Source organism: Podarcis erhardii (assembly GCF_964252035.2).
Source record: "Podarcis erhardii genome assembly, chromosome: 16".
NCBI classification, from domain to species: Eukaryota; Metazoa; Chordata; class Lepidosauria; order Squamata; family Lacertidae; genus Podarcis; species Podarcis erhardii.
This window is the reverse complement of record NC_138514.1, coordinates 2476345-2503228: the sequence shown is the minus strand read 5'-3', so window position 1 is coordinate 2503228 and position 26884 is coordinate 2476345. Positions and strand designations below refer to the sequence as shown.

General features: G+C 43.8%; 1 protein-coding gene across 20 annotated transcripts in view; it reads left to right on the top strand.

Annotated features, from left to right (window-relative positions):
• BIN3 (bridging integrator 3) overlaps positions 1–26884 on the top strand; it is a 121763-nt gene that overhangs the window by 92762 nt on the left and 2117 nt on the right. For all 20 annotated transcript variants that reach the window (XM_081843948.1, XM_081843960.1, XM_081843966.1 and 17 more), the window contains 2 exons: positions 10803–10944; positions 13136–13270. In XM_081843948.1, coding sequence (XP_081700074.1) covers positions 10803–10944; positions 13136–13270 — 277 coding nt within the window. The remainder of the gene's footprint in view (positions 1–10802; positions 10945–13135; positions 13271–26884) is intronic.

The following is a 26884-nucleotide window of genomic DNA, read 5'->3' as shown; positions in this document are numbered from 1 at the left end:
AAGGAAGGTCAACAGGAGAGAAATGTGAGCAAATGTTGATTATATGGTTTTTTAAAACAATAAAAATACAAAATAAAGCCATGACTTTGGGACAATCACTATATTTCAGAATAACCTATTTCATAGGGTTGTTGTGATGATAAAATGGAGAGGGGGAAACCATGTATGCTGCCTTTTGCTCATAAGAATGTAAGAAGGCTTTGCTGGATCAGGCCCATCTAGTCCAGCATCTTGGTCTCATGGTGGCCAGCCAGGTGCCTGGGGGAGGCCTGCAGGCAGGATTTGAACACAGGAGCAGCCCTCTTGCCTCCACTGGTTTCCAGCAACCAATTTGCAGAAGCATGACAGCCGTCAGGACTAGTAGGTCACTGGAGGAAAGGTAGGATGTGAATGTAGGAAATAACGGTGCTGATTAGATTATAAACTGCCCTGCGCATTTCTTTTAATTAAAATTTGTGGAGGGGGAATACTTGAGTTTCATTTTGGTTGAGGTGAAGACAGATGGTTGTATTGAAAGTAGCACTAAGTAGCTCCTTGCATGAGAGAAACAACTTCCACTTGTGCAACAGGACTCCCCCCCCCCCGGCCCCCAAATCTGTTCTGGGGATTCCCCCAACCCTCTGTAGCAAATCTGGGGACAGGATGGGGGAGAAGAGGTGGAAGTCCCATTGTGCTAGTGGAAGTTATTTAATTGAATACCACTGTAGTGGCTTAAAGTCAAAGGAGTCACAAAGAATTCAATTCGCAGGATCCAGTTACCTGGAGAATGGGTTCTTCTTTGCTGGAAATCTGTTACAGATACTTGATAACATTATTTCATTGCATTTTCAATATCTCTCTGCGTGTGCACAGCCATGAACTCTGTACAGAAATGCCTTTGGGCCTGCCCCTCATGATGTCCGCTGCTGGGACGTCAGGAAAGCTAAGCTGTGTTTTGCAAACCTGGTCTTGGCAAACTTGGTCTCTGGCCTCATGTGCTGGGAGCAACCCAAGGTGCTACACAGCAGGTTTTCTGAAGTTGCCTTCAAGGATAAGTGCTGTCCTCTCAGTCATTTAGAGCCTGAAGCAGTTTTTCTATTGTCAATTTTATCAGAGGGTTATAGAACGTATAGTTAACTTTATCCCCTCATGAGGTGGTTTCCTTATGAGTATCTTCTTTTGGGGGGGGGAGAGGTCTGTATCATAAATCCATTACCAAACAGTTGGCAAAATATCTAAGCGCTGTAATATCTCTTAGACCTGCTGCAATTGCTAGTTACTAACTTATTACATTCTGAAACTGTGATTTTGTATTTTTTATGTTTCATACTTTTAAAATCTTTTGTTGGGGTTGTTTTGAGGAAATTCATTATGTTTGCAAACTCATTGTTGCAATAAGTCCCTTTTTTTTTCTCTGATAGTTGCAGTGTTTGTCCATACATTGAGCAGAGAATTCGTACATGGCATTTTTATAAAAGTGGGGTCTCTGTCTGTATTTTGCCATGTGGCGTGCAATTATTATATGTTGACATTTCCTTAGTTTATTTTTTTAAAAAAATAAACTCAATTCACCTTCATTTGCTCCCACCATTCACTGTTGACACCTCAGCTATGATACCCAGTTAGGGAAACAATGAATCATAAAGTGGATTGTTTTAAATATATCTGATTTCACATATTAATATATTTTTATTAAAGTGTTTTAAAACTGTTTTTAGGGCCAACCTCTCACAAGCCAGCTTCCAACATATAAAGACACAAAGGTATACAAACCTTAAAAATATATTTTTAAAAATCAGCATAAAACAGCAATAGGAATCTATAACAATCAAAATAGCAATAAGAACAGCATTGAACCCAGCATACTATAGTTAAAATCCAGTTAGCAGCATAATCTATTTCAGGAAAATATGATTCAGAACCTGGAGGTCTTCAGAGCCTGTAATGATGGCACGGTGCATATTTAACCCTTCCTGTTGGTGATTAACAGGGTATCAGGGTATTTTAGCTTCACTCTTATAGTTGAAGTCAGAACTGAAAGGGGCATGTCCCATTACAGTAATACTTTCTGGAATAGATCTATATTCAGTAACAAATGTGAAAAGGAAATATGCTGCATAGTAAGTTCTGCATTCACTGACACTTTTTGAGACTTATCTTTGTAAATTTAGTCAGATTGTCACAGAATTAAAATGCAGCATCTTCTTGGGCTTGATTGACCACATCACATAAATGGGCAATGGACTTTTCTGTCCCGTCGCTTCTTCTCTGACATTTTAGTGTCCCCAGTCCACTAGGATCACTGTTCATTGGTTGTTCCTTTTGACCTCTGCCTTTAAGCGTGAGATGTTTTCCCCCAAGCCCATTAAGACCATGATGTTGATCTATAATTCTCTGTAGCCAACAGCAAGAGGCACCCTTTTAGCCTTTGCCATAGTTAAAGACCAAAACAAGCCCTGCTGCACCACCAATCATGGGGGGAAAGCCCCAAATCCCATAGTTGCAGCATCCCATAAATGCAGTTGTGGCCAGCTGCATGGAATAAAGATCCTATTTTGTGTACAGCATACGGAGTTGTTTTCTCTCATTGAGACAATATCATTTCACATCATTTGCTTTTAATGCAACCATAGAGCCAACACACATTTCGCTAATAAAATGAGGTGATGGCAGAAGCAAAGTGATGTATCTCCAAGTTCCTTGGGACCTTTTGAAGAATACTGGAGCCTGTCTTTCTAGGTTGAGAAACAGCCAGCTTCTGGATTCTAGCTGCTAAGCAGCACCGCGAGAGACTGCTGTTGCTGGCTGGCCTGTTTGTGGACTTCCCAAAAGATGTTATTGGCCACTGTCAGAAGCAGGATGTTGGATTAATTAGATTAATTAAGAGCACGGCTGCTCTTACATTCCTAGATCGGGGGTAAGCACTGGCAACCCCTGGGCTAAATCTTCATGTGTCCTTGCACACTTGCCAATTCAGAGGTGAAAGAGGACTTTAGAAGGACCATCTCTGTGGGTGGATTCAATGGCAAACCCCTGTGGGGGCTGGGACAGGGACCTACCGTCTTTGCCTCTCTGTCTTGGAATGGTATTCTGTGGTGGATCGCAGTGGTAGATAGTCTGCTCTGATTATTGTTTTCAATATATACAGTGACTGGTCACCTCATGCCTAGAAACAACTGCTGCAAGCCTTTGCATGAGTGTTACAATTTCAGACTGCAGGTGAGGGCTACTTGGCCTTACAAATAAATTGGATATAAATTCTCATACATGGTAATAGGCTTGTCCGTAGGAATGAATTCTCAGAATACAGAAAAGTGATATAACAGGGGGAAGAAGACTAGACTAGAACCCTTCTCACTAATATGTTAGTTTGCGGTGTGCATGGGATCTCTCTCTTTCTCTCATACACACACATATATAATATGTAATTTGTATGGAGGAGTATTGAGCCTTGTGACCCCCACCTCCACCCCACCCCCCGGAATGTGAAGTGGTACCATCTGACATGGCCTGCATTAATTAATAAAATTTCTTCTTGGGTCTAATTAAACACAAAGGACAGTCCTTGATGATTATTATGTATGTCCAGCAGGACTCCCATCTTTCATGCTTTGAACATACGAATCTATAGCAACTATAGCATGGCAAGGATTGCATAGTTAGTCCTTTAAATCAAAACCACAATTATTCTGAGGCGCTTAAGTCCTTCCCAACAATGTAGAAATCTAAGTATAGAAGCAAATGTCAATAGCTCTTATGTTTTAAATAATACCACAGTACCTTTCCTGCTGTTATGTCTTTCGTACAGGCTATTACAGGTGAGTAGGTTTTATAGATTAGATTTGATGGCGCAGCGGCATCTGAAATATCTAAGAGCACAACATGGTGTGCTTATTGGCATAAAGGCTTGAGGGGGAGGGAAGGGGAATCTACTGGGGCAACTCTTCCGTGTACAGAGTGCTTCTCACAACGTAGAGATCTAAGAGCCGTAATAATGGTGGTTTGGTTTTAAAGTTCTGTCTACAGAATTCTAACTGCATTTCCCAGGAGATTATGAATGCAGGGGGCAAATTTACTTCTATTTTAGCAGCTCTCTGTGTTCTGTGGGTTTTGGTGTTCATTAGACTACTAAGGATTTGAGAGTGTTTGTATTTATTATGTAGGCATTCTGCTTTGTGGTACTAAAAGCTAAATGTTTGCACTGAAGTCAGACACCAACCCCAAGCTGAGTTGGACTGTTCTGGAAAGATTTGGGACTTGTCTAAACTGAAGTCAAATCCCTCCAAATCACCCCAAACTGAACCAGGAACCTCAGAAGCAATTTAGATATATTTTTTAAATATCTCTTTTAGGTTCCCCACCCCCAAATCATATTTAAAGGCAACTAGCACAAACACTCATGCATCTATCCTTCATAATTTTGGCAGGTTTCTTGCACCTCTCTGATAATGTGCGGTTATACAAATTGTCCACAAAAGTGGGAAGGATTAAATGAATCCTAAGCCACCTTGAAACTGTAAAAATTGCCCAGGAAAACCACTGCTGTTAGTTTCTGCATTTAGTCCTTTGAATCCAGTCCCTTGTTGGTAAACTGCTTCCTATCTAGACTTGATTATTGCTGTTGTTGTTTATTTTAGAACATAGACTTAGTTAAGACATTACACTAAACTATGGTTAAAAATATTTAAATTGTGATTTAGTGTAATGATAAACCATGATTCGCAATCTGCTAGCAAACCAGGTTTGAAAATCATGACTTGACTAGTTCTGCCCCCTTGATTTATGCCAGCAATGAGTTGACATGATATTTGAAATGATGTAATATACAGTGGTATCTCGGGTTAAGAACTTAATTCGTTCTAGAGGTACGTTCTGAACCTGAAACTGTTCTTAGCCTTTAGCTAATGGGGCCCCCTGCTGCCACCGTGCGATTTCTGTTCTCATCCTGAAGCAAAGTTCTTAACCCAAGGTACTATTTCTGGGTTAGCGGAGTCTGTAACCTGAAGCGTCTGTAACCTGAAGCATCTGTAACCCGAGGTACCACTGTAGTTGCTGTCATTCCTCTTTTTCCAGAAGGCCCCTGTGCCATAGTATTGAACAGATGGAAATGAAAGCATCCAAGCAACTCTAAATCATTGTTAGCTAAACTTGAAAATGAAATCACCTAAGCACTTCTGAACCATTCAGGTGTTTCTGGATGAGACAGGAGATAGATGATGTTTCAAATTATACCACCCTTTGTCAAAAAATCCCAACATTAAGAACACATTCTACACATTGTGCCTCTTTTGACAATCAGGATTGGGAATATTATGTCTGAACGGACCATATGATTATTGCAAACCATTGTTGGTAAGATACTTGAATTAAGTCATACCATGAAGTAAAAATTTTGTTTGAAGACATGAGAGATTTGACTGTATAATTGAAATAAATGTTGGGGCCCTCGGGGGCAGCTGGAAGACTTTCAACTATTTTTAACTAGTTTTGTGTGAAACTAGCAATTTTAAAGTTATTGGACACCTCTAAAAAGACACTGCTGAAGTTAACGAAGGAATGTAATTGTGTTCTTTGCCAGCATCTTTCCCTTAACAAGCAATTGATGCACCTTGCAAAACTTGAATTTAAACTGGATGTTGTGTATGTGTGAGTGTATCTGTCATTATCTTTTCTGAGCCTTCAGGATGGGGAGAGCTAAAAATTAATTTAGATGTAGGATTAGTTCTCACATTACTCCCATGGCTGTAAGAAACCTCAGGCTAAGTAATCTATGGAACAGGGCATTCTCTATGAGGACATAGATCAGACAGCTCCATATAATGTATAAAGTTATGTTTATATAATTATAGAATGCGTAAAGTAGCTCAGGTTTGCCTTTGTGCAAGTTGGATCTCTCTGTCTATCTCATAACGTAGGTGCAAACCAAGTTAATAAGACTTTTAAATGTCTGTTGTGTGTGGGAAAGGACTGTAAAAGTAATAATATTAGTCACTTTTCTCGTGTAAGGTGTTCAGAACATACTCATAATAATGATAGTATAATGGCGAGGATATAACGTTGGGAGGAGAAAAAGACAAAAGACAAGTGAGGTAGCCCTGTTGAATTTAATTCAAGGTGAAAACTTGAATGCTCACTTTAAATGATTAATTGGATATTTACTGGCAGTGGCCAGGCTAGCAATAGCCAGATTTTGGAAGGGATTGGAAAGGACAACTCTTAGACATGGTACCATAACGTGTGGTAGATTACTTTATGAAAAACTTACAAAGAAGCTAAAAATTGCAAGGAGAGGTTGCCAAAATAATGTTGGGAAGAAGAAAGATCAAATTTATGGAAGAGGGCTTAGGTTGTTTATCTCTCTCACCAAGCTTCCTGTCTCAAATACAGTTCCTGTTAACTGAATATACCTTGGGACAGACAGGTGGTCTTGGAAGTGCTGTTGAAGGCCCCTCGGTTAGGTGACTTCAGTTTCCTTGTCCTTCCAAGCAGGTGTGGTTCTGTCTCCACATGCTAGTGGGCTGGTTAATTGGAGCCAGTTCAGACAGCTAATGGCTCCAACTCGTGTTGGGGGATGTTTATTCCGATACGGCCTCTTTTCTATCAAAACTCCTAGTGAACACCTAAAACAAGAAATTAGCATGGGTAGTTGACACAGTAGTTTCTTGGCATTCTTTCTTGCTAGTTGGAAGGATGTGTGCCTAAGGCCAACATGGTGCCCCCCAGATGCTCTTGAACTGCCGTGGCCCCTGGCCAACATCTGGATGGCTCTGTGTTTGCTGCCCCTGATTTAATGGCAATGAAGCAGGTGGGCTGGCAATTCAAGCCCAGGTAGAAGGAAACTCCTGATGACTCTTCTCAAATGTGGCTTGCTGCCTTAGAGTCTGTTCCTTGGCAGTGATGGTGGAATACTTAAATGTCCTCCCACATGGCATCCAGCTGCATGGGATGTTGTAATACATTTCATGCTTTGTGCTTACCATGGGTTTCACCCAATTTTCCTTGGACTCAGATTGAGGAGGCCCAATGAAAATCCCTGCTAGTCCTCAAAGGCTTTTAAGTGACCTTGGGCCAGTCACCATCTTTTAGCCTAACCTACATCTCTGTAGCTCTAGAGGACAGCAATAGGAGTAATGGGTAGAAATTGCAGTGAAACAGAGTTCAACACTCTCATGGTAGGAGCTGTTAGGGCCTTTCCATACTTCTTCCACTTGTGCTTCAGCATAGCTGCTCTTCTTTTCTGTTGCTCTTTGTCAGGGCTTCTTGCGGCCCATTGTGTTCCTGCACACATGCACACAATATCATGTTGTCACTTGTCTGGAACCTCCAAGGGGGAATCCAACAAGCACAAGGTAAAATAGACCATAATTTAATTGCCATTAAAAGAAGACCACCTACACAGCCCTTAATGTAGAATATTTGAGGTGGCGGTGGCAGGGAAGGAAGGAGAAAATTTGGACAGTGTATGTTCCCCAGTCATTTCCAACTTTTACATTGTGCTTGCACGCATTGGCACAGGAAAGGGAAACTGCTTTCACTCACATATATGTAGTTGATTGCAATGCCTGTATGAGTGCTAAAGCGGGGCACAATTTAAAAAATAAATATGTGGGGCAGAGAACCAAAAATGGACAGCAATGGACTGGCAAGCTGACTGAAGGTGTGGGTGGAGACAGAAGGGATGGAGGTGACAGAAGTGAAAGAGGAATGGCCACACAATGCGCCACAAGGGAAAATGTTTTTGTTGTTGTTGTTGTTCAGGGAGAAGCAACAAGAGGAACAGCCATTTTAGATCTGGTCCTAACCAATGTTGATGACCTGGTTAGTGGAGTAGAAGTGGAAGGATCATTAGGCGCGAGTGATCATGCTCTTCTGAAGTTTACTATACAGCGGAAAGGAGCAGCCAAGCATACTAGGACTCAATTTCTTGACTTTAAGAAAGCCGACTTCATAAAACTTAGGGAAGTGCTGGGTGAGATCCCATGGACAGTAATATTAAAAGGAAAGGGAGTTCATGATGGCTGGGAGTTTGTTAAGAGGGAGATAGTAAAAGCACAACTTCAGGCAATACCAATGAGATGGAAACATGGAAGGTGCCTAAAGAAGCCAGGGTGGCTATCTAAAGAACTTTTAACTGAGTTAAGATTAAAAAAGGATGTGTACAAAAAATGGAAAATGGGGGAAACCACCAAAGAGGAATTCAAACAAATAGCCAGCACGTGTAGACACCAAGTCAGAAAAGCTAAAGCACAGAATGAACTCAGGCTTGCTAGAGAGGTTAAAAGCAACAAAAAAGGCTTTTATGGGTATGTTCGTAGCAAAAGGAAGAACAAAGAAACAGTGGGGTCACTCAGAGGAGAAGCTGGTGAAATGCAAACAGGGGACACAGAAAGGGCTGAACTCCTCAATGCCTTCTTTGCCTCAGTCTTCTCCGATAAAGAAAACAATGCCCGACCTGAAGAATTTGGAGCAAATGATTCAGCAGAGGAAACACAGCCCAGAATAACTAAGGAGATAGTACAAGAATACTTGGCTAGTTTAGATGTATTCAAGTCTCCAGGGCCAGATGAACTGCATCCAAGAGTATTAAAAGAACTGGCAGATGTGATCTCAGAACCACTGGCAGTCATCTTTGAGAATTCCTGGAGAACAGGCGAAGTCCCGGCAGACTGGAGGAGGGCAAATGTTGTCCCTATTTCCAAAAAGGGGAAAAGAGAGGACCCAAATAATTACAGCCCAGTCAGTCTGACATCAATACCAGGGAAGATTCTGGAGCAGATCATTAAGCAAACAGTCTGTGAGCACCTAGAAAGGAATACTGTGATCACCAATAGTCAGCATGGATTTCTGAAAAATAAGTCATGTCAGACTAACCTGATCACCAGACTAACCACTTCACCATGCAAGCTTTCAAGTCGACCTGCCACAAGTTTGGAATGGATACCACAACAACATACCAAGACTTGGGTTTCCTGGAACAGGATGCAAAGTTCTTTTTGCTGTCCTATACCATGAGAGATCTACTCTCCTAGAACAAACAGGCTGGTCTCAATTCCTTCTGCTATGTGGGTGATGTTCTAAAAAGGCAGAAGATCCACGCTCTCATAGCAAGCAAGGTCTGAGGATAAAACAAAGCCTTTCTTGCCTAGTGCGGCTCAGCTTTTGCTTCTTACTGAGAAGGTGTTTTACACATAGTAGGTTTAATCCTTGGCTTTTCTACAATGGATGCCAGGTGGCCCGACTGGGAAAGTAGCTGGTAAAATGCGGACTTGACTATGCTACCACTCAGTGGATTTGTAACTGGCTGTCTGACCGAACCCAAAGGGTGCTCATCAATGGTTCCTCTTCATCCTGGAGAAGAGTGACTAGTGGGGTGCCACAGGGTTCTGTCTTGGGCCCGATCTTATTCAACATCTTTATCAACGACTTGGATGATGGACTCAAGGGCATCCTGATCAAATTTGCAGATGACACCAAACTGGGAGGGGTGGCTAACACCCCAGAGGACAGGATCACACTTTAAAACGACCTTGACAGATTAGAGAACTGGGCCAAAACAAACAAGATGAATTTTAACAGGGAGAAATGTAAAGTATTGCACTTGGGCAAAAAAAATGAGAGGCACAAATACAAGATGGGTGACACCTGGCTTGAGAGCAGTACATGTGAAAAGGATCTAGGAGTCTTGGTTGACCACAAACTTGACATGAGCCAACAGTGTGACGCGGCAGCTAAAAAAGCCAATGCAATTCTGGGCTGCATCAATAGGAGTATTGCATCTAGATCAAGGGAAGTAATAGTGCCACTGTATTCTGCTCTGGTCAGACCCCACCTGGAGTACTGTGTCCAGTTCTGGGCACCACAGTTCAAGAAGGACACGGACAAACTGGAACGTGTCCAGAGGAGGGCAACCAAAATGGTCAAAGGCCTGGAAACGATGCCTTATGAAGATCGGCTAAGGGAGCTGGGCATGTTTAGCCTGGAGAAGAGGAGGTTAAGGGGTGATATGATAGCCATGTTCAAATATATAAAAGGATGTCACATAGAGGAGGGAGAAAGGTTGTTTTCTGCTGCTCCAGAGAAGCGGACACGGAGCAATGGATCCAAACTACAAGAAAGAAGATTCCACCTAAACATTAGGAAGAACTTCCTGACAGTAAGAGCTGTTCGACAGTGGAATTTGCTGCCAAGGAGTGTGGTGGAGTCTCCTTCTTTGGAGGTCTTTAAGCAGAGGCTTGACAACCATATGTCAGGAGTGCTCTGATGGTGTTTCCTGCTTGGCAGGGGGTTGGACTCGATGGCCCTTGTGGTCTCTTCCAACTCTAGGATTCTATGATTCTAGAAGTCCAAAAAGGGATCTGATCTGGTCGGAAGGGGAACAAATTTCTATATTTCTATTCAGCGGTAAAAAGCATTTCACATTTCTGCGTCAGGATATAAATGAAAAGCTTTCAGCCCAGTGCTACAGATCCGATGGAGGTTCTAAGAAAGTGAGGGACCCATGGAAGTGTGAGTGGGGCAGGTTTGTGGGAGGGGGCGGCCCTGGTGGGCTCTCCTCTGCTGGAGCTGGAGGTGAATTCTGCTTTGAACAGCGATTTGAAAAGAAGACCTTCAAAGTCCCTTTTTCACTCTCTGAGTCTAAGGTTGTCGTGTGGATAAAATGCATGGGAGGGGGGCAGTGGCCATATTCCTTGCCTTGAGCAGTTTCTGGAAAAGGCCAAAAAGAAAATGGAAGCAAGTCACTAAGCTAAGCTCTCAATGGACAATCGGGATAAGTGTCATGAGGACACAGTAATCATAATTTTACCCCACTTCATTTGTTACAGATTCAGCGGTGTTTTCCCCAGCCTGAATATGGCAGTAAAGCGGCGGGAACAAACTCTGCAAGATTACAAGAGGCTGCAATCTAAGGTGGAGAAGTATGAAGAGAAGGAGAAGACGGGACCCATCCTGACCAAGTTGCACCAGGTACTGAGCCAAGAGGGAAGGGGGCTCATAGGCTCATGGTCAGAGAGGATCTGGAGGTTTTGCAGGTGCAGGGTAACATTTTACTGGTTGTCCTGGGACTCTTTTCACGAAGTTGCATGTGCTTATCCATATCTCTGAGGTGTTTGTTCTTTAATATTTAGATTTGGATGGATTCAACCAAGAATCTAGAGCGTTCTGGTGTGTTTTAGTGTGAATAGCTTACCTACAGAGAAATCTAGTTTTCACACAGAAGATACATTTGGGTGCAATACCGGCCACAAACCATCATCAGGGCAACTAGCCTTTTCCTGAGCTATCACAGAGCAGCTGACTTAGCACTAGCATGCAACCCAGCACTCGTGGTTTGAGAATCCAATAACACACTTTGGTTTCCACTTGTGCTTTATTTGGAGAGAAGCAAGCCACACAAACAGGTTCACATGTAACCCTAACCCAGCTTCTCCGTGGTTTGTTTCCCTGCTCTGGAAGGCGATGAGCAAAACGAGGAGTGCTTGAGTTACAGGCACCTACCTGCACACAGCTTGTGCAGAGGCTAATTTCTCTAACCATGGTTCATGGCCAGTGTTGTATACGAATGAGGCCAATATCTTCATTTAAAAGAAAATCAATCATTTGTAGGATGATCTTTAGAACTGCATATGTCCATTAGGTGCTCAGCTCCCATTTGTATCTTGGTTGCTGTTGTTGCAGCCGCAAGTGACTTTTCCATTTCACATTTCTGCCACCCTTTGCCTCCAAATATCCTGCAAGTATAAGTACACAGTTCAGAGTTGTAGGCACACATCACAGAATGGCTTCCAAACTCCCCTCAGTACTTTTTTGTATGAAATAATCCAGCAAGATTTGTTGAGATTTTGAGATGTCTTATGAGATGACTCCTGTGTCAAACAGGAATATTGAAAAGGGCCATTAATCTGTTTTGAAAGTGCGGCTAAGACTAAAGTAAAAAGGTCTTCCAGTTAAGCTGGTCTTAAGCTGGTGTTAAGAGAATTGTATTTAGGATGGCAGTTTTAGTTTCCTAACTCACTAAGCGCTACTGTGCATTTGGTGTGGCAGTTGCGTTTGCTGCGGTTGTATTGGCATCCTGGAGAAGATAGGATGTACACCCCTAAACTCTTCCTAGGGAGCTGCAGCCAGTCCCTAGGTGCTTAAATGGAAGCGCTCACATTTCACACTTTGAAGTTTCTTGCAGCAAACTGGTGGGGCATCAGGGGTGAATGAATTGCCATATAAATGATGAAGCAGCTCTGAATCTAATGTTGCTAACCCACTTTCCTATGTATGCTGGAGCCTCTTAAGAGATTGGCTTTCATTGAAGAATGCAAATTCTTAATAACTCTATAAATTGGGCATTGTGTTAAAGAATTACCATATCAACATTAAGAAAAGAGAATTCAAGCTTTATAGTAAAGAAGCTTAGAATGCTGTGTATGCATGCATAAAACTAAGGATGTGCCAAAGTGAGGCTCCTTTGTCTTGATGACTAAGCAGGGAGGGTTCTCCCCCTCCCCCTGGAATTTCAAGTAGGGCTGTGCCAAGAGGGAAGGGGGGGCACTGTTTTCACAAACATTTTCATCTGTATCACTCCCCACTCCCCCCCCCCCCCGGTGTCTTTAGGCAATAGGCAGTACAATGAGTTATTTTGCCATCATAGTCCTGATTGGCTTGGGATCACCCTTGAGCCCAGTTTAGGAAGCAGGGCCATTCTAAATTAACTTTGTCCTATTGATGTCAGCATATAAACAGATCTGACTGGCTGTGTAACATTGTAATGTGGTTATGTTCAATATGTGATCCCAGACTGGCTAAGACAAAGAAGCTCTAATCAACAAAGGATATGAGCATTAGGTCAGGTGAACATTAACAAGAAGGCAAACCATTCTCAACAGTAAGTGATTTTATTGGAAAATATTTTGGAAGACCTTAAAGCACTACCTTCATCCTAAAAAATGGAAAGAAGCAAATATTTGGTCCAACCATGTTTGCTCCTATGCATCTTCCCTCTCTAAGGGCTGAGGGCCATTTCATATGCTAAGGATTAAAAGGACCTTGCTTGGCTAAACTACATTTGGTACTGAACATGGGAGGATAGTCTCACCGTCTGTTGAGGAGGAGGTGAAGCATAACACTTTGTGGTCCTCTTCTTCCACTACCTTTTCTGTTCCCCCAGGCACGGGAAGAACTGAGGCCAGTGAAAGATGAATTTGAGGCTAAGAACAAGCAGCTTCTGGAAGAGATGCCGAAATTCTACAGCAGCCGCATCAATTACTTCAAGCCAAGTTTTGAATCTCTGATCCGGGCTCAGGTATGACTCAGGCAGTCTGTTGCATAAGTATCTGCTTTATTTTCCTTAATGCAACTAAACAAGGCTGTTTAGTAATACTTCAGTAAGAAAGAAGTGAATGCCATATATAGATGCCATCAATCTGTGTTGGAATATCCAATAGACACAGACCAAAGCCCTGTGGGGATAGAAGGGATGAGAGGAGTAGGAAGATTGCAGCATCAACATGCAAGATGTCTTTAAGTTTGGCTACAGTTTGACAAAAGAAGAAGGGTCATTCCATACCAAATCACCTGGTGCCATGTGCTCTCAAGACTCAGATTTTCTTCAATTTTTTTTAATGTGTAGATACCTATGTAAAAGGTAAAGGTACCCCTGACCGTTAGGTCCAGTTGCGGACAGCTGTGGGGTTGCGGCACTCATCTCCCTCTATAGGCCGAGGAAGCCGGTATTTGTCTGCGTTCAGCTTCCGGGTCACGTGGCCAGCATGACTAAGCCGCTTCTGGCGAACCAGAGCAGCACACGGAAACGCCGTTTACCTTCCCGCTATAAAGCGGTACCTATTTATCTACTTGCACTTAGGGGTGCTTTCGAACTGCTAGGTGGGCAGGAGCTGGGACTGAGCAATGGGAGCTCACCCCGTCATTGCGGGGATGCAAACCGCCGACCTTCTGATCGGCAAGTCCTAGGCTCTGTGGTTTAACCCACAGCGCCATCCGCATCCCTAGATACCTATGAGATAACCTCAAATTAATTTTTAAAGATTTTTTGGTCCAAAATTGGGCGCAGGAGAATTTTTTGAAAATTCTGATTTTCACGTGATTTAGGCTAATGCAATTTCTGCGTCAGTTTAGAAAAAACCTCCTGTTTCACTTATTTTTCAACTGATTGGGCTTATTTTAGTATCAAAATAAAGCTAATTGTGGTTTCTTTCAAAATAAGGTATAAATATGGAATTAAGTGAGGCTTTAAGGTCTCTTTGAGCCTGAAATAACTCACATAACTCACATATTTGTGAGAATAGTTAAAATTGTTCCCTGTTATGTTACAGTGTCATCTGATATATTTTAAAAATTAAGTTTTATTGATTATTTAATAAAAACAAAATATGTCTTAGAGCCCTTGTTCATTTTATTGTGTAAAGCACTATGGCTTATGGAACCTACCGGGGGTGGGGGATGACAAAAATACACTTTGAATGGTTGGTGACCCATAGAGCCTAGGACTTGCCGATCAGAAGGTTGGCTGTTTGAATCCCCGCGACGGGGTGAGCTCCCGTTGCTCGGTCCCAGCTCCTGCCAACCTAGCAGTTCGAAAGCACGTCAAAGTGCAAGTAGATAAATAGGTACCACACCGGCGGGAAGGTAAAGGGCGTTTCTGGTTCCCCAGAAGTTGCTTAGTCATGACCCGGAAGCTGCATGCCGGCTCCCTCGGCCAATAAAGCGAGATGAGCACCGCAACCCCAGAATCGGCCACAACTGGACCTAATGGTCAGGGGTCCCTTTACCTTTACATAGGTATCTACACGTTAAAAAAAAAATTTGAATTAAATCTGAGTCGTGAGAGCACAGTCAAGTATTAAAATCAGGTGGTTTGGTGTGGAAAGACCCAGAATGAAACAACTGCAAACATACTGTATATACTCGAGTATAAGCCAACTTTTTCAGCACATTTTTTATGCTGAAAAAGCCCCCCTTGGCTTATACTCAAATGAGGGTCCCTGTCGGCAGTGGTGGAGGAGGAACGAGCAGCTCGAAAGCAGCCCTTTGGGGCTGCTTGTTCTTCCTCCGCCGCTGCTGCCACCAGCCTCTGCCTCTCGGCAGCACCCTAGGTGGGAGGGCTGGGGGGGAGAGAGAAACCCCCTCTGGCGTGGGCACATGCGCGCCCCCCCCCCCCACACACACACTCCGGCCATCAGGAGGTTTGTGGTGTGGTGAACCGGCTTATACTCGAGTCAATAAGTTTCCCCTGTTTTTTGTGGTAAAATTAGGTGCCTCGGCTTATACTCGAGTATATACGGTATGTAATGTTCTACATCCTCCCCCCCCCCTTTCTCCTCCCCTTCCCTGTCCCTTACAGCATCCCTTCCTTTTCCTCTGGTTTTTCCCACCCCATGGAGGAAGGGGGAGATCCTTTATATCATATGGACATTGATATTTGTTTTGTTTAAAAAATCTGTGTATTCTCTTCCAATTTGCATTCAAGGTGGCTTAACAAAATGCCATAAAAATAATCAAAACTTAATAAGGATACAAAGCAATGGCAGAGAAAAAGAATGCAGAATTTTTCAAAAACAATTTAACTTAAAAGCAGCATATTAAATTTAGCAACAAGAAAGGCAATTCGGCAAGCTACATGGTGAAACACAAAAAAATCACATTAGATCAACCCATTCAAAGGCTAAATAGAAAGTAACAGCAATGATACCAGGCAGAACTCCATTGGGACTGGCTATCTCTCTGGTAGCCAGTCATTTGACGTCCACAGGCAAGGACCTCCATTGACAACCTTACAAGAGCACACTAGAATGTAGACTCAGCCCATGATTTGATCAGCTCCAAGCACAGGTCTATTAGGAAGAGACATATATTGGGGGCATTCTGTTTACTGTGGCTTCAAATAGAGTTGAAGTGTGTGTGAGATGATCATCTGGTGATGCGTGTCCACACCACCTTTCACTTTATCCTGAGATTGCTGCACAATTATGCACTGGAGAATCATTGCCCTTCCACGCTAGGGAGCCAGTGTGGTGTAGTGGTTAAGAGCGGTGGACTCGTAATCTGGGGAACCGGGTTCGCTTCCCCGCTCCTCCACCTGCAGCTGCTGGGTGACCTTGGGCCAGTCACACTTCTCTGAAGTCTCTCAGCCTCCCTCACCTCACAGAGTGTTTGTTGTGGGGGAGGAAGGGAAAGGAGAATGTGAGCCGCTTTGAGACTCCTTCGGGTAGGGATAAAGCGGGATATTAAATCCAAACTCTTCTTCTTCTCTTCTTCCTTGCTTTGTTACATTGCTTAGACGTCTCAAACCTTCTTAAAAACCCAAAACAGCACTGTTGGCACTTCTAGATTAGTGGCCTGGTTAGTAGCACAAGGGGGGGGGCAGTTTTTAGTTGTCATATATGGGATAGATGTGTACGGTAGATGTGGTGCTTGTTTTCTCAACCACTGTCTACCCTACATTGTGAGCAATGGATGATGAATGGTACATTGATGCCTAAGAGCAACCCTCAACAACAGTTATTGTCGAGGTCTTTTGTGAACGGAGAAAAGCGGTCAGCTTTTGAGAGTTGTCTTTGCGTCTGGCCTCCTGCTTAGGCACGGGTGCAGGTAGCTTGCAAACATTTGCAGATGCAGTTGGGGTCACAATGACCCCAAAGCAGAATTAGTAAGCATTGTGTGAAATGCTAGCCATGATGGGTGGGGGAACAATTTTGGTAGATTACAAAAAAGGTTTTAACTGGGGGCGGGGGCGGGCATGTTTTAAAATTCAGGCTTGTCAAGGGGTTTTGTAAACCTGAGAGGTACTGTTGACCCCCATTACAGTTTGTAGCCCTGTTAAGGAAACCGAGTCATATGTCTATTGTGGGAAGATCCAATATGCTGTGTTTTTACCTTCTATGCTCCTTTCTCACAAGTAATGAAAAGAACAGGTTCTGAGCTAAGCCTCTGTGGTCATGAAGGAAAACTAAATAATTTAAGCAGCACTTTTACAGGGTCACTTTGACCCCTAGCACTTTGTCTGTGTGTGTTTTTCCAGTTTTCTCTGAAATTGAACTCCAGAGTTGTAAGAATACAGAATTAACCCCCACCTAGCTATAAGAATAAAAACATGGATGTTTCGCTAAACTTAGGAAGAAGCATCACACAGTAATAAGCACTTCTTCATAGTCAAGGTATATCTAGAGCAGAGCTTTTGAAACTTTTCATGTTGGTGACACACGTTTTAGACATGCATCATATTCTGACACAGTTTTACTGGCAAACTGAAGGTTAAACTAACTCCTTTCCAGCCCTGGGAGGAGCGCAGGGAGCATTCATGCGACACACCTACACACTGCAGCTGATAATGATTGGGAATTTGAATGCTAATGTTTCCCTCTTGATTGCCAGTGCAATCCTATGCATGTCTACATAGAAGTAAGTCCCACTGTGTTCAAAGAGACTTCCTGTCATGTAAGCGCATGTAGGGTTGTAGCCTAAAAGGGGTTATGAGTTTGTCACCAGATTCTGTGTGTTGTGCCTGGGCAGATTTCTGGACCATTTGTGTACAAGGCACAAGCTGAAAGGAGAAGCAGCTTCTCTAAAGAAAGTTAGCTGAGCCAGGTTTTAGATTTAGACCTCTGAGGAGTCCTAACTTGGGGCTGTAATCAATAGACCCCATTGCCTTGTTGGGGTCTGCTTAAATAAAGAACTGTGTACATGACTTCTATTTCCTAGCCTGCAGCCGGAACTCAGCCTTTAAGGTCAGAGCAGGAATGAACTCAGGCTGAAAGCATGCGAGTTGTAAATGGACTGAGCGCCACCCCCAGACCGCTCATTCATCCAGCCGTTCTTCTTTTCAGGATCTCTCCCTTTCCACCCATGCCTCATTAAGTTTATTTGATTTTCTACGGTGTTGTATTACTCAGTGGAATATCTATTTCTGTTCTCTTCTCATCGTGTACCTTTTTGAGAGTCAAAATATCTTGCTGTGCTGCAGCCCTTGTGGAAGAGGTTTATGTGTGGCTGACAGATGTTTTCATTTTCTGAATGAAACCAGAAGCGGTGGATGCTTTTAATGCCATCCGTTATCACTGGTTTAGGCCGGGGGTTTTCCTGCCTGTTTGATTGGCGCTTTTGTCAATGTTTCTGCTCTTGGAGGCTAATGGCCCTGAAAGCCTCAACAACTTTGGGTGGATGTTCCACCTTAAATATGGTCAACAAGTTCTGGCACCTCTTCTTCTAGAAAAAAAAGCCCCGAAGAAAAGCAGAAGTATATGTGTGTGAGAGAAAAAGATGAACAGACTGAGAATACGACCCTGTTCTTTCAGGGAGCTGTTCAAGTGTACAGATTTTTAAAAGAGAGTCCTTCCTAGTGTTCTGATAATAAGACTCATTAGACCATCAGACTAACAAACAGCAATTCAACAGGTGAAGGTTTTTCCCTGGCTACTTACTTCCATACCAGGAACAGCTTCACCTCTTTAGGTTTTCTGAATGTCAGCTTGCTGCTGAATTCAGGTAGGTAGCCGTGTTGGTCTGACGCAGTCGAAGTATATAAAAAATTTGTCCAGTAGCACCTTAGAGACCAACTAAGTTTGTTCTTGGTATAATCTTTCATGTGCATATTTGAAGAAGTGTTCATGCACACGAAAGCTTATACCAAGAACAAACTTAGTTGGTCTCTAAGGTGCTACTGGACAATTTTTTTATAAAAACGGTAAAGGTACCCCTGCCCATACGGGCCAGTCGTGTCCGACTCTAGGGTTGTGCGCCCATCTCACTCTAGAGGCCGGGGGCCAGCGCTGTCCGAAGACACTTCCAGGTCACGTGGCCAGAGTGACGAAGCTGCATCTGGCGAGCCAGCACCAGCGCAGCACACGGAAACGCCGTTTACCTTCCCACCATAAAGCGGTCCCTATTTATCTACTTGCACTTAGGGGTGCTTTCGAACTGCTAGGTGGGCAGGAGCTGGGACCGAAAGACGGGAGCTCACCCCGCCGCGGGGATTCGAACCACCGACCATGCGATCGGCAAGTCCTAGGCGCTGAGGTTTTACCCACAGCGCCACCCGCGTCCCCAATTTTTTTATAGCTTGCTGCTAAAAACATTGAATCAGAACCTGTTTAAAAAGGGAAATAAATAAGGGCAGTTCTTTATGTAAGGTTTTGTAATATTTTAACTACAGTTGTAGAGGGTTCCTTGGCCCTTTCAGTGTAGTGTAGCATTGAAGAGCATTAACAGGAAGTCTGTCAGAAATGGCAGCGGGACCAGGAGTTTACTGCATGGCTTTTCTTGTCTGAGCCCTGCTGTCTCCCTCCCTCTACTAGCCTACCTTAGAGAGCTGATGAAGCGGGGGTTGAGATAACATAAGAATGCATTCTGAGCACTTAGAAGAGGTACTAGACAAAGTATGGTTTAATTTATGGCCAGCAGGAGGATCATCAGGGGAGAGACTGCAGCTCTGGGGTAGAGCATCTGCTTTCCATGCAGAAGGTGGGTAGGGCAGGAACCGTCCCCTGCCTGGAACTCTGAAAGCCGCTGCCAAGCTGTGTAGACAATGGACCGGTGCTGTAAGGCCACTCCCTGTGTTCCCATGCACATCTGAACCCCTTTGTGAATTGGATACAACAGCCAAGCAAACAGAAGTGGGAGCTGATGAGTAACAGGCTCATTATTGTCCAGGGATGCCTACCCAGGGGGTCCCTCCCATGCCACCCCCAATTTCTCTGTTTTAGTTATTAGCAACAAAGATGTGTTAGCAACAAGCCAAGAGTGTTGCAGTCGGAGGCTCCTCTCTTCAGTGGTGTGGTCTTGATTTTGTTTTCCATATATGGTTTTGTAATTATTTATCATTATTGCGCAAGAGGTTTACTGGCTCATCTGTTCCCAGGAATTGTTCCAGGTCCCAAGAATTGTGGAAAGTAACTTAGGACTTTGAGGCTGTGCTATTTGACTGCCTTTTCATGCGGCACTCCCAGCTGGCAAGAGAAAACGGTGTAAACTCCCTTTTCACAGCAGCTGCAGTTGCACATGTATGGATTTAATCGTGTAGTAAGCAAAGCGATGAGTCTTCCTGTGTTACTCTTCTCTCAATTCCTTCCCACTTCATGTTGCGTAAATGCCTGTTGTGGTGAAGATTGTATTTATAGCAGAAATCCCACCTCAGAGGTAACAGAGCCCTGAAAGAAACCTGCATGGAGCTTTTGACATGCCAAGGAACATTTTGCGCTATGGCAGTGAGCCTGAGAGAACCTCCAGCCACAAAGATGAGATAAGAAATTTTTTATTCCATTTTCAGGAGCCATTGTGGTCTAGTGATGAGAATGTCAGACTCGGACCAGAGAGATCGAGGTTCAGATTCCCTCAGCCACAGACACTCTCTCAGCTTAACTTACAAATTTGTTATGAAGAGAAAATGGGGTGCGAAGAACCATCTTTGTCACCTTGAGCTCCTTAAGAGGGCAATATAAATCTAATAATTATTTTTCAAATGCACACACACAACAGTCACTTGTTTTCTCCAAACCATCAACTGTTTTAAGAAAGTGTGCCGTGATTGTAGATGGTTTGTTCTCCAAAACATCCTTAAGTTTAACTGCAGTTAGTCTAGGCTCAAAAGTGAGATAAGACCAGAGACAAAGGCCAGAGGAGGAGGGGGGGAAAGTGGTGTGTGAACCTGAGGCTCTTGCTTGCAGCGTTAGAACATAGCTTAGCAGAAGGGCTTGACTCCCTTGTACTCAACCTTAGTCACATATTGTGCGAAAAGGCTGCCATAGTATGAAACAACAACAAATACCCTACACCCCCCTCCCAACACTGCTTCACTCTTAGAGAGGGGGGAAATGCAGCAAATAGATGCCAGTTCATGTGTCACAGCTTTGCAAAGAATTGGGGGAAACCCACTTGCTCTTGGGTCACCCACCCTGCCTGATGCCAGGGGCTGATGCACCATCTGCCCCCCCCCCCTTGTCTGGTGAATATTGAGCGTAATGTTCTAATGATAAATACTTCTGCCCACCCACAAACTTTTCCCCAGTCATAGGCTTTGAAATTCCTACAGAAAGATGAAAGGGGGAGAGTTTGTGCTCACTTGTTGATGAAGGCTTGCGAAGAACACTTCCTTCTCTTCTTGTTCTTATCGGTTTCTGGTTTTAAATAATTTCTCAGTGTTTAAGACATCTGTTGCTGGAAGGGTTGCGTGAGTACATGCACATGTTGCATGTACACACATGTATGTACCCAGCAGGTGCATCAAGTCAGTTTTCAGAAGCTCTAGCTAGGGAATCAGTTTCATTTGTGAGTGACTACAATTAGTGTGGGCGAAAGAAGCATCTTTCTTGTCTACGCAGTGCTAGCATACTGCCTTGTCCTCATGGATACAAGAGGAGAGGAAGCTTTCCACTAACATAGAACTCACCAAGAACAAAGATACCAAATAATCCTATGTAACTTGAAAAGTGGGATGTTTCAGCTGTTTCAATTAGTATGACATTTTATTTGAATACTAGTACCCTTCTTCTTCTTCTTCGGCGATCACTCGTAGCCAAGTAAGGGATGCAGGTAGCACTGTGGTCTAAACCACTGAGCCTCTTGGGCTTGTCGGTCAGAAAGTTGGTGGTTCGAATCCCCGCGAGGGAGTAAGCTCCCGTTGCTGGGTCCCTGCTCCTGCCAACCTAGCAGTTCAAAAGCACGTCAAAGTGCAAGTAGATAAATAGGTACCGCTCTGGTGGGAAGCTAAACGGCGTTTCCGAGTGCTGCTCTGGTTCGCCAGAAGCGGCTTAGTCCTGCTGGCCACATGACCCGGAAGCTGTACGCCGGCTCCCTTGGCCAATAAAGCGAGATGAGCGCCACAACCCCAGAGTCGTCTGCGACTGGACCTAGCGGTCAGGGGTCCCTTTACCTTTACATAGGTATCTGTCTTTAAAAAAAAGGTCCTCTTGTCCTCTAGTTTATTTCTATTTTTTACTTCACAATTTTTCTTCCCACAGGCATTCCTCATTGTAAATTAAAAATTTGAGATTCCAAATTCTGTAAAAGCTCAAACAATGAGTTCTGAATGGAAGCAAGCAGATTCAGAAGAGATCTACAAAATATTCAAATTTGCATAATTTATTCTGAGTAAAATCTGTGGTGTATATAATTAGCACATTTGTGGCCTTTATTGCTAAGTGCAAGCTTTGCTTTGATATCCAGACCCCCATAATTTTACATATTTTCTGTTTTTAAAGATTTAAATTTTGTTCAAAATATACACAATTAGAAAGAAGCATAACATTTGCATGATTTGGTATTAATCGGCACACTTTGGTTTTATTAATATAGTGTTTTATTTGCATAGAAGGGTTTGGGGGGGGCGGGGGGAGGGTTGGCCCAGAATTCATGCTGACTTCATACACAAAATTCAGGATTTTCCGAAGTTGCAGAATACCTGCCTGACCAAAAGCAACTCTTTAACTATTGGACTTCAGTGGGAGATCAGTTGCAAATGAGCCTTATCCAGGAACATGGGATTCCCATAGTGGATTTGAAGAACATTGGCTGAGTGTGGGTGTGTTTGGCTGTTTTGTTTCTTTTTGAAATCTTGGTGGAGGTTTGAAGTTTTCTGTAATTCTGTCCCTTCTTAAGTCATTAGCAAATGCATAATATATGGAGTCTGGTGCCCTCAAGTGGATTTACTTGTTCAATGCGGCTAATCATGACGGTTCCCTCCCCCTTGAGGAAGTGACTACACCGTTTTGGGGTAGTTACTGCTGTGAAATTCTCTTTCTCATAGCTGCAGAACTATCCGGGGTTTGAGGCTCAAAGTCACAGGGAGTTACTCTTTTTCCTTGCTTTCTACTTGCTTAGTGGTAAAAACCTGGCCACCTTCCAGACTGTGTAGAGTTCTGCCACTGTGGTAAAAGGAGTCTGCTGCACATAGTATCCTTGTGCTCATTAAGAGGAATGCTGTAGCAAATGGGCACAAATAAGGATTCTGAGGAAGAACAATGGCTCATTTGTATGAAGTTTTTAATAACAAAAATCAAGTACCCACCTCCAAACAAGAAGTGTAATTCCTGGAATTTATGGTTTTTGAAGAAGCAATGTCCAAAAATTATTATTTTAAATGCTCTGTTTATCAGATTTTTTTATACTGGCCTTCAGCAAATAACGGGGTGGTCTACAAAAATTAAAATACAACAGAAGTACAAAGCAGCAGGGTGAAAGCAGTAGTAAAAATCCCAGGAGAAAATGTCCTTTAGATGGTAAAAAGTCCAGGAAGATGAGAGTCTCTTCACCTGGTGCCAAAAACGCATCAGAGTAGGAATCCATTGAGCTTCCCTGGGATGGGAAGTTTCCATGGCCACAGAAAAGGCCTACTCCATTTTCTTCCTGCCTCCTCTCCTCTTCATTTCAATTAATAGGTCTACTGGGAAATGTTCCAGTGCAAGCCTCATTGAAATGACTTGCCTCTCATTTTGCCATCTTTATAATGGCCTCCAAAATCTGCTGGTGGAGGTAGCAACCTTCCGTTGCATCCTGAGACGGCTACACCTGGGTTCCATGCTCACAGGCAGCATAGTTGGTGTTTGGGCCTCCCTTAAGCCAGTATTCTGTTGCTGTCGGATGCCCAGGCCCATTCTCTGCCTCTGCCAGTTCAGTTGTTCCTCATCCAGTGAAGGCAGCCTTGAGACCACACATCTTCCCAAAAGACACTCTTACCTCAAAGTTTAAGAGTGCCTGCCCTGGGCCTTTGCGTCTGCCCTTCTGAGAGAGAAGGGGCACCTGTTGGCTCTCCTGTGATTATTCTTGGTCAGGGAAGGGTGGCTTCACACTGCCCCCACAGCCATGCTTCTGCAGAGCGGGGGCACCTCTCTGTGGAGCCTGACAGAGGTACAGGCTGTTCAGTGGCCTGAAAAAGCATCCGGTCTCCCACAGCAACCATAGAATGAGGTTGCATTAGAACCACTTCCCCTCTAACCTCTCTAATACTTTTCTTCAAGTTCTAGCTGCTACAGATCTGTTCATGCAGATGGCTGCAGCATCATAGGCAGGTGAATCTGTGAATTTTAGCCAATGGTGGCTTTGCACAGGTGGAAAGCACTTAACTCTTGCACGTTGGGACAATCTACTTTTCACAGACCTAACGAAGAGTGTGAAAGGTTTTGTGTACCTTTGCGCTCATTGTTAGCTGTTTGCTGGGGCCCAGTGACAATGTGTCAAGTAACTTTTGCTGCATAGAGTGGGAGAGCCAGGTGGGGATGCAGGTGATTTTCATGTATCTTGTGGTGTGTTGCTTCTTTGCACGCATATACCGGTAAATGACTGGGGAGCGATGGGGTTCTCATTTCTTATGCTGCTCCCCCTGTTACATGGAGACAGATGGTGCTTACAGTTTGTGGTTTACGAAGGTTTATAGTTACTAGTCATACAGAAAGTTCTGTGTGTCGGGAGAGGAGTGCTCCTAGGCATCTGTGCATGCAGAGACTACATGCTGGGGCCTTTGTGTGCAGCCACCCAATTAAGTGCATTATCCCAAAGGCCATGGCTCAGACAACAGGCTGCTTATGTCCTGTTCAGCAGAGGGGCTTTTGGGCTCTTGAAGAGGTGAGGGAAAGGGGCACTGATGTTGACTAATATGGTACAAGTAGTGTTTCCTGGAGCCAAGTAGTTTAATGCCACAGCATGTGATTAGCCCACTCAGCCCCTAGTGGTTTGGCTCTTCCTATTTTGGTTGTTCTGCTCTTGCCGATTTCACTTCATTAGTCATTGTGTAAACCAGCAGTCCTGCTGAATCACCAGAAAGTGCAGTTCTGTTACCTGGTGATGAGAAGGGAGAGCAGCGCTATAGCACAGGACTTCTGTCTCCTGATGGTGTCCCCACTCCAGCTGATAATAGATTAGGCTGAGGAACAGGGGTGGGGCCTTTGAGAATTCGTTGAGATTTAGGTGTTCCCGAGGAGTAGCAGCCACCTCCCCCTCAAAATAAAAAGCCGATTCACTGTGATAGTGAGGGGGGGAGGCTGTCTCTATGGAGATGGTGTATATATCTGTACCCAAAACATTTGCTCTTACACTGATGAGAGCCATGTGGTTAGGAGCAGCGGCAGCTTAGCAGAGAAACCAGTCTAATGGGAGACCTATGGGTTGGTTGGCAAGCAGGCTTTGCATCATTCCTGCCACACATTGTAGCTGAGGACAGGTTTCTTGGGTTAGGGCCACTGCTACTTTTATTCTACCTTCTAGTTCTTTTCCATAGGAACCACAAGACCTCCTTGGTTAGAGACAAGTGAAGTTATCAGTTGGGATCCTTTGCAGAGCAACATTCTCAGAGCCCATATGCAGGCTTTTAGGATACTGAAAGGATTGCTAACAAGCCAGATACTATATGCACCACATTCATCTGCCCAGAGCTTAGAATTCTACCTACCAGTGTTGTGATCAGCGTTACCACAAGACCCCACTCCGCCCATGACCATAGAATTTTAATAATGAATTAAGCATGACCTTCCTAGTTCTAGTTCTGCTCTTCTTATTACCAACACTTACTGTTCTTCCTGTCCAGCTTGGAACTGAAAAGGTAAGAGCAGAATTACTTAGCATTTTTTTTCCTTCTCGTATGGCTACAGCATATATATATATATATATTGTCTTACACCTTCTTTCATGGGACTCAAAAGTGGGGTTCCTGGGGCTCTCAGATGGCCTCCCACCAAGACATTGACTTCAGATCACGGCAGTGGTGAAAACCCAAGACTCCCTGCAAAGACTCAGTGATTTGAGGGTAGTTATTAGACCAAGGGATTTAGTAGTGAGCACAGGCATAAAAAGAGGCAAAACTCTCCTGCTAGCGAAGCTGGGATTTAAAACAAGGTTCCTAGTTGTGGTTACGTAGTGCCACTTGTCTGGAGGGGCGCCTTGGCAGACGTCATCTTGCAAAAATGAACACTTGAGCCACATTATTTGTCAGATATTGAGCTGATAAAATGATTTTTTCCCTTTAAAAAAAAAATCTCCTCCATGGAAACTTCCAGATGGGAACAACCATGCAGTGTGCTGCCTGTATCGCTGCATAATAATTGTAGGGCACAGGGAGTAACGATGGAAAAGCTGGGATTCTGAGATTCTTTGCAAAGCTTACTCCATCAGCTTCTGTTGCTATGGTGATAATGCATAAAAGGGGCAGTAGCAGCAACAGCAGGCAGTGTTGTCTAGTGGGCTCGGCAGAAGACAAATGGTGTTTAGCACCCTCCAGCTGTAGATCCCTGCGCTGATCTTGAAGGGAAGGCACCTGACCCCTTGGACACCTGTCCAGGACACGGGGATAAGAATAGCCACTTTGCGGAGGTGTTCGGAGGATTAGCTGGCATCTGTGAAAATCCTGCCAATGCTTGGCTGCCAAGGAAAGGGTTAAGCTGGGCCTACTGGTGTGTCTCCCTCTCGGCTCTATGGCTTTAAAAGCAGTTTGGTGTATGTAACCTTACAGGAGGAGAGCAGGAAACACCATTCTCCCCCCAACTGCTGGAAAGGTCAGAGTTCATGACTCACTCCTGCTACCTCCTCTGCAAGGCTCCAGACGGCTGTGTAGGAAGAGGGGTTTGTCACTGCCTAATCACGACTGAGCAAACGGATCCCCTTCAGAGGTGGAGATAAAAGCATCGCCAGCAGGATCAAGCAGGAGGAGGAAGCAGAAAAAGACTAAACATTTTTCTAGCTTTTTAAATATACAGTAATACACTCTCACAGCTGCTTTGAAACTTGCAAACCGTGTCTCTGCATCTCCATCATTCCAGCTGAGTTGTACCTAGAGATGCTGGGCTGTGATGCTTTCTCTCACTTTATGTGCCTACTCCTCCATATCTCAAGGAATCACATATATTTTTAAAATAATCATATTGATTGCTTAATTGATAATCTGTATAAATTTGTATGAGAAAAACCTATTTCTAAGGCA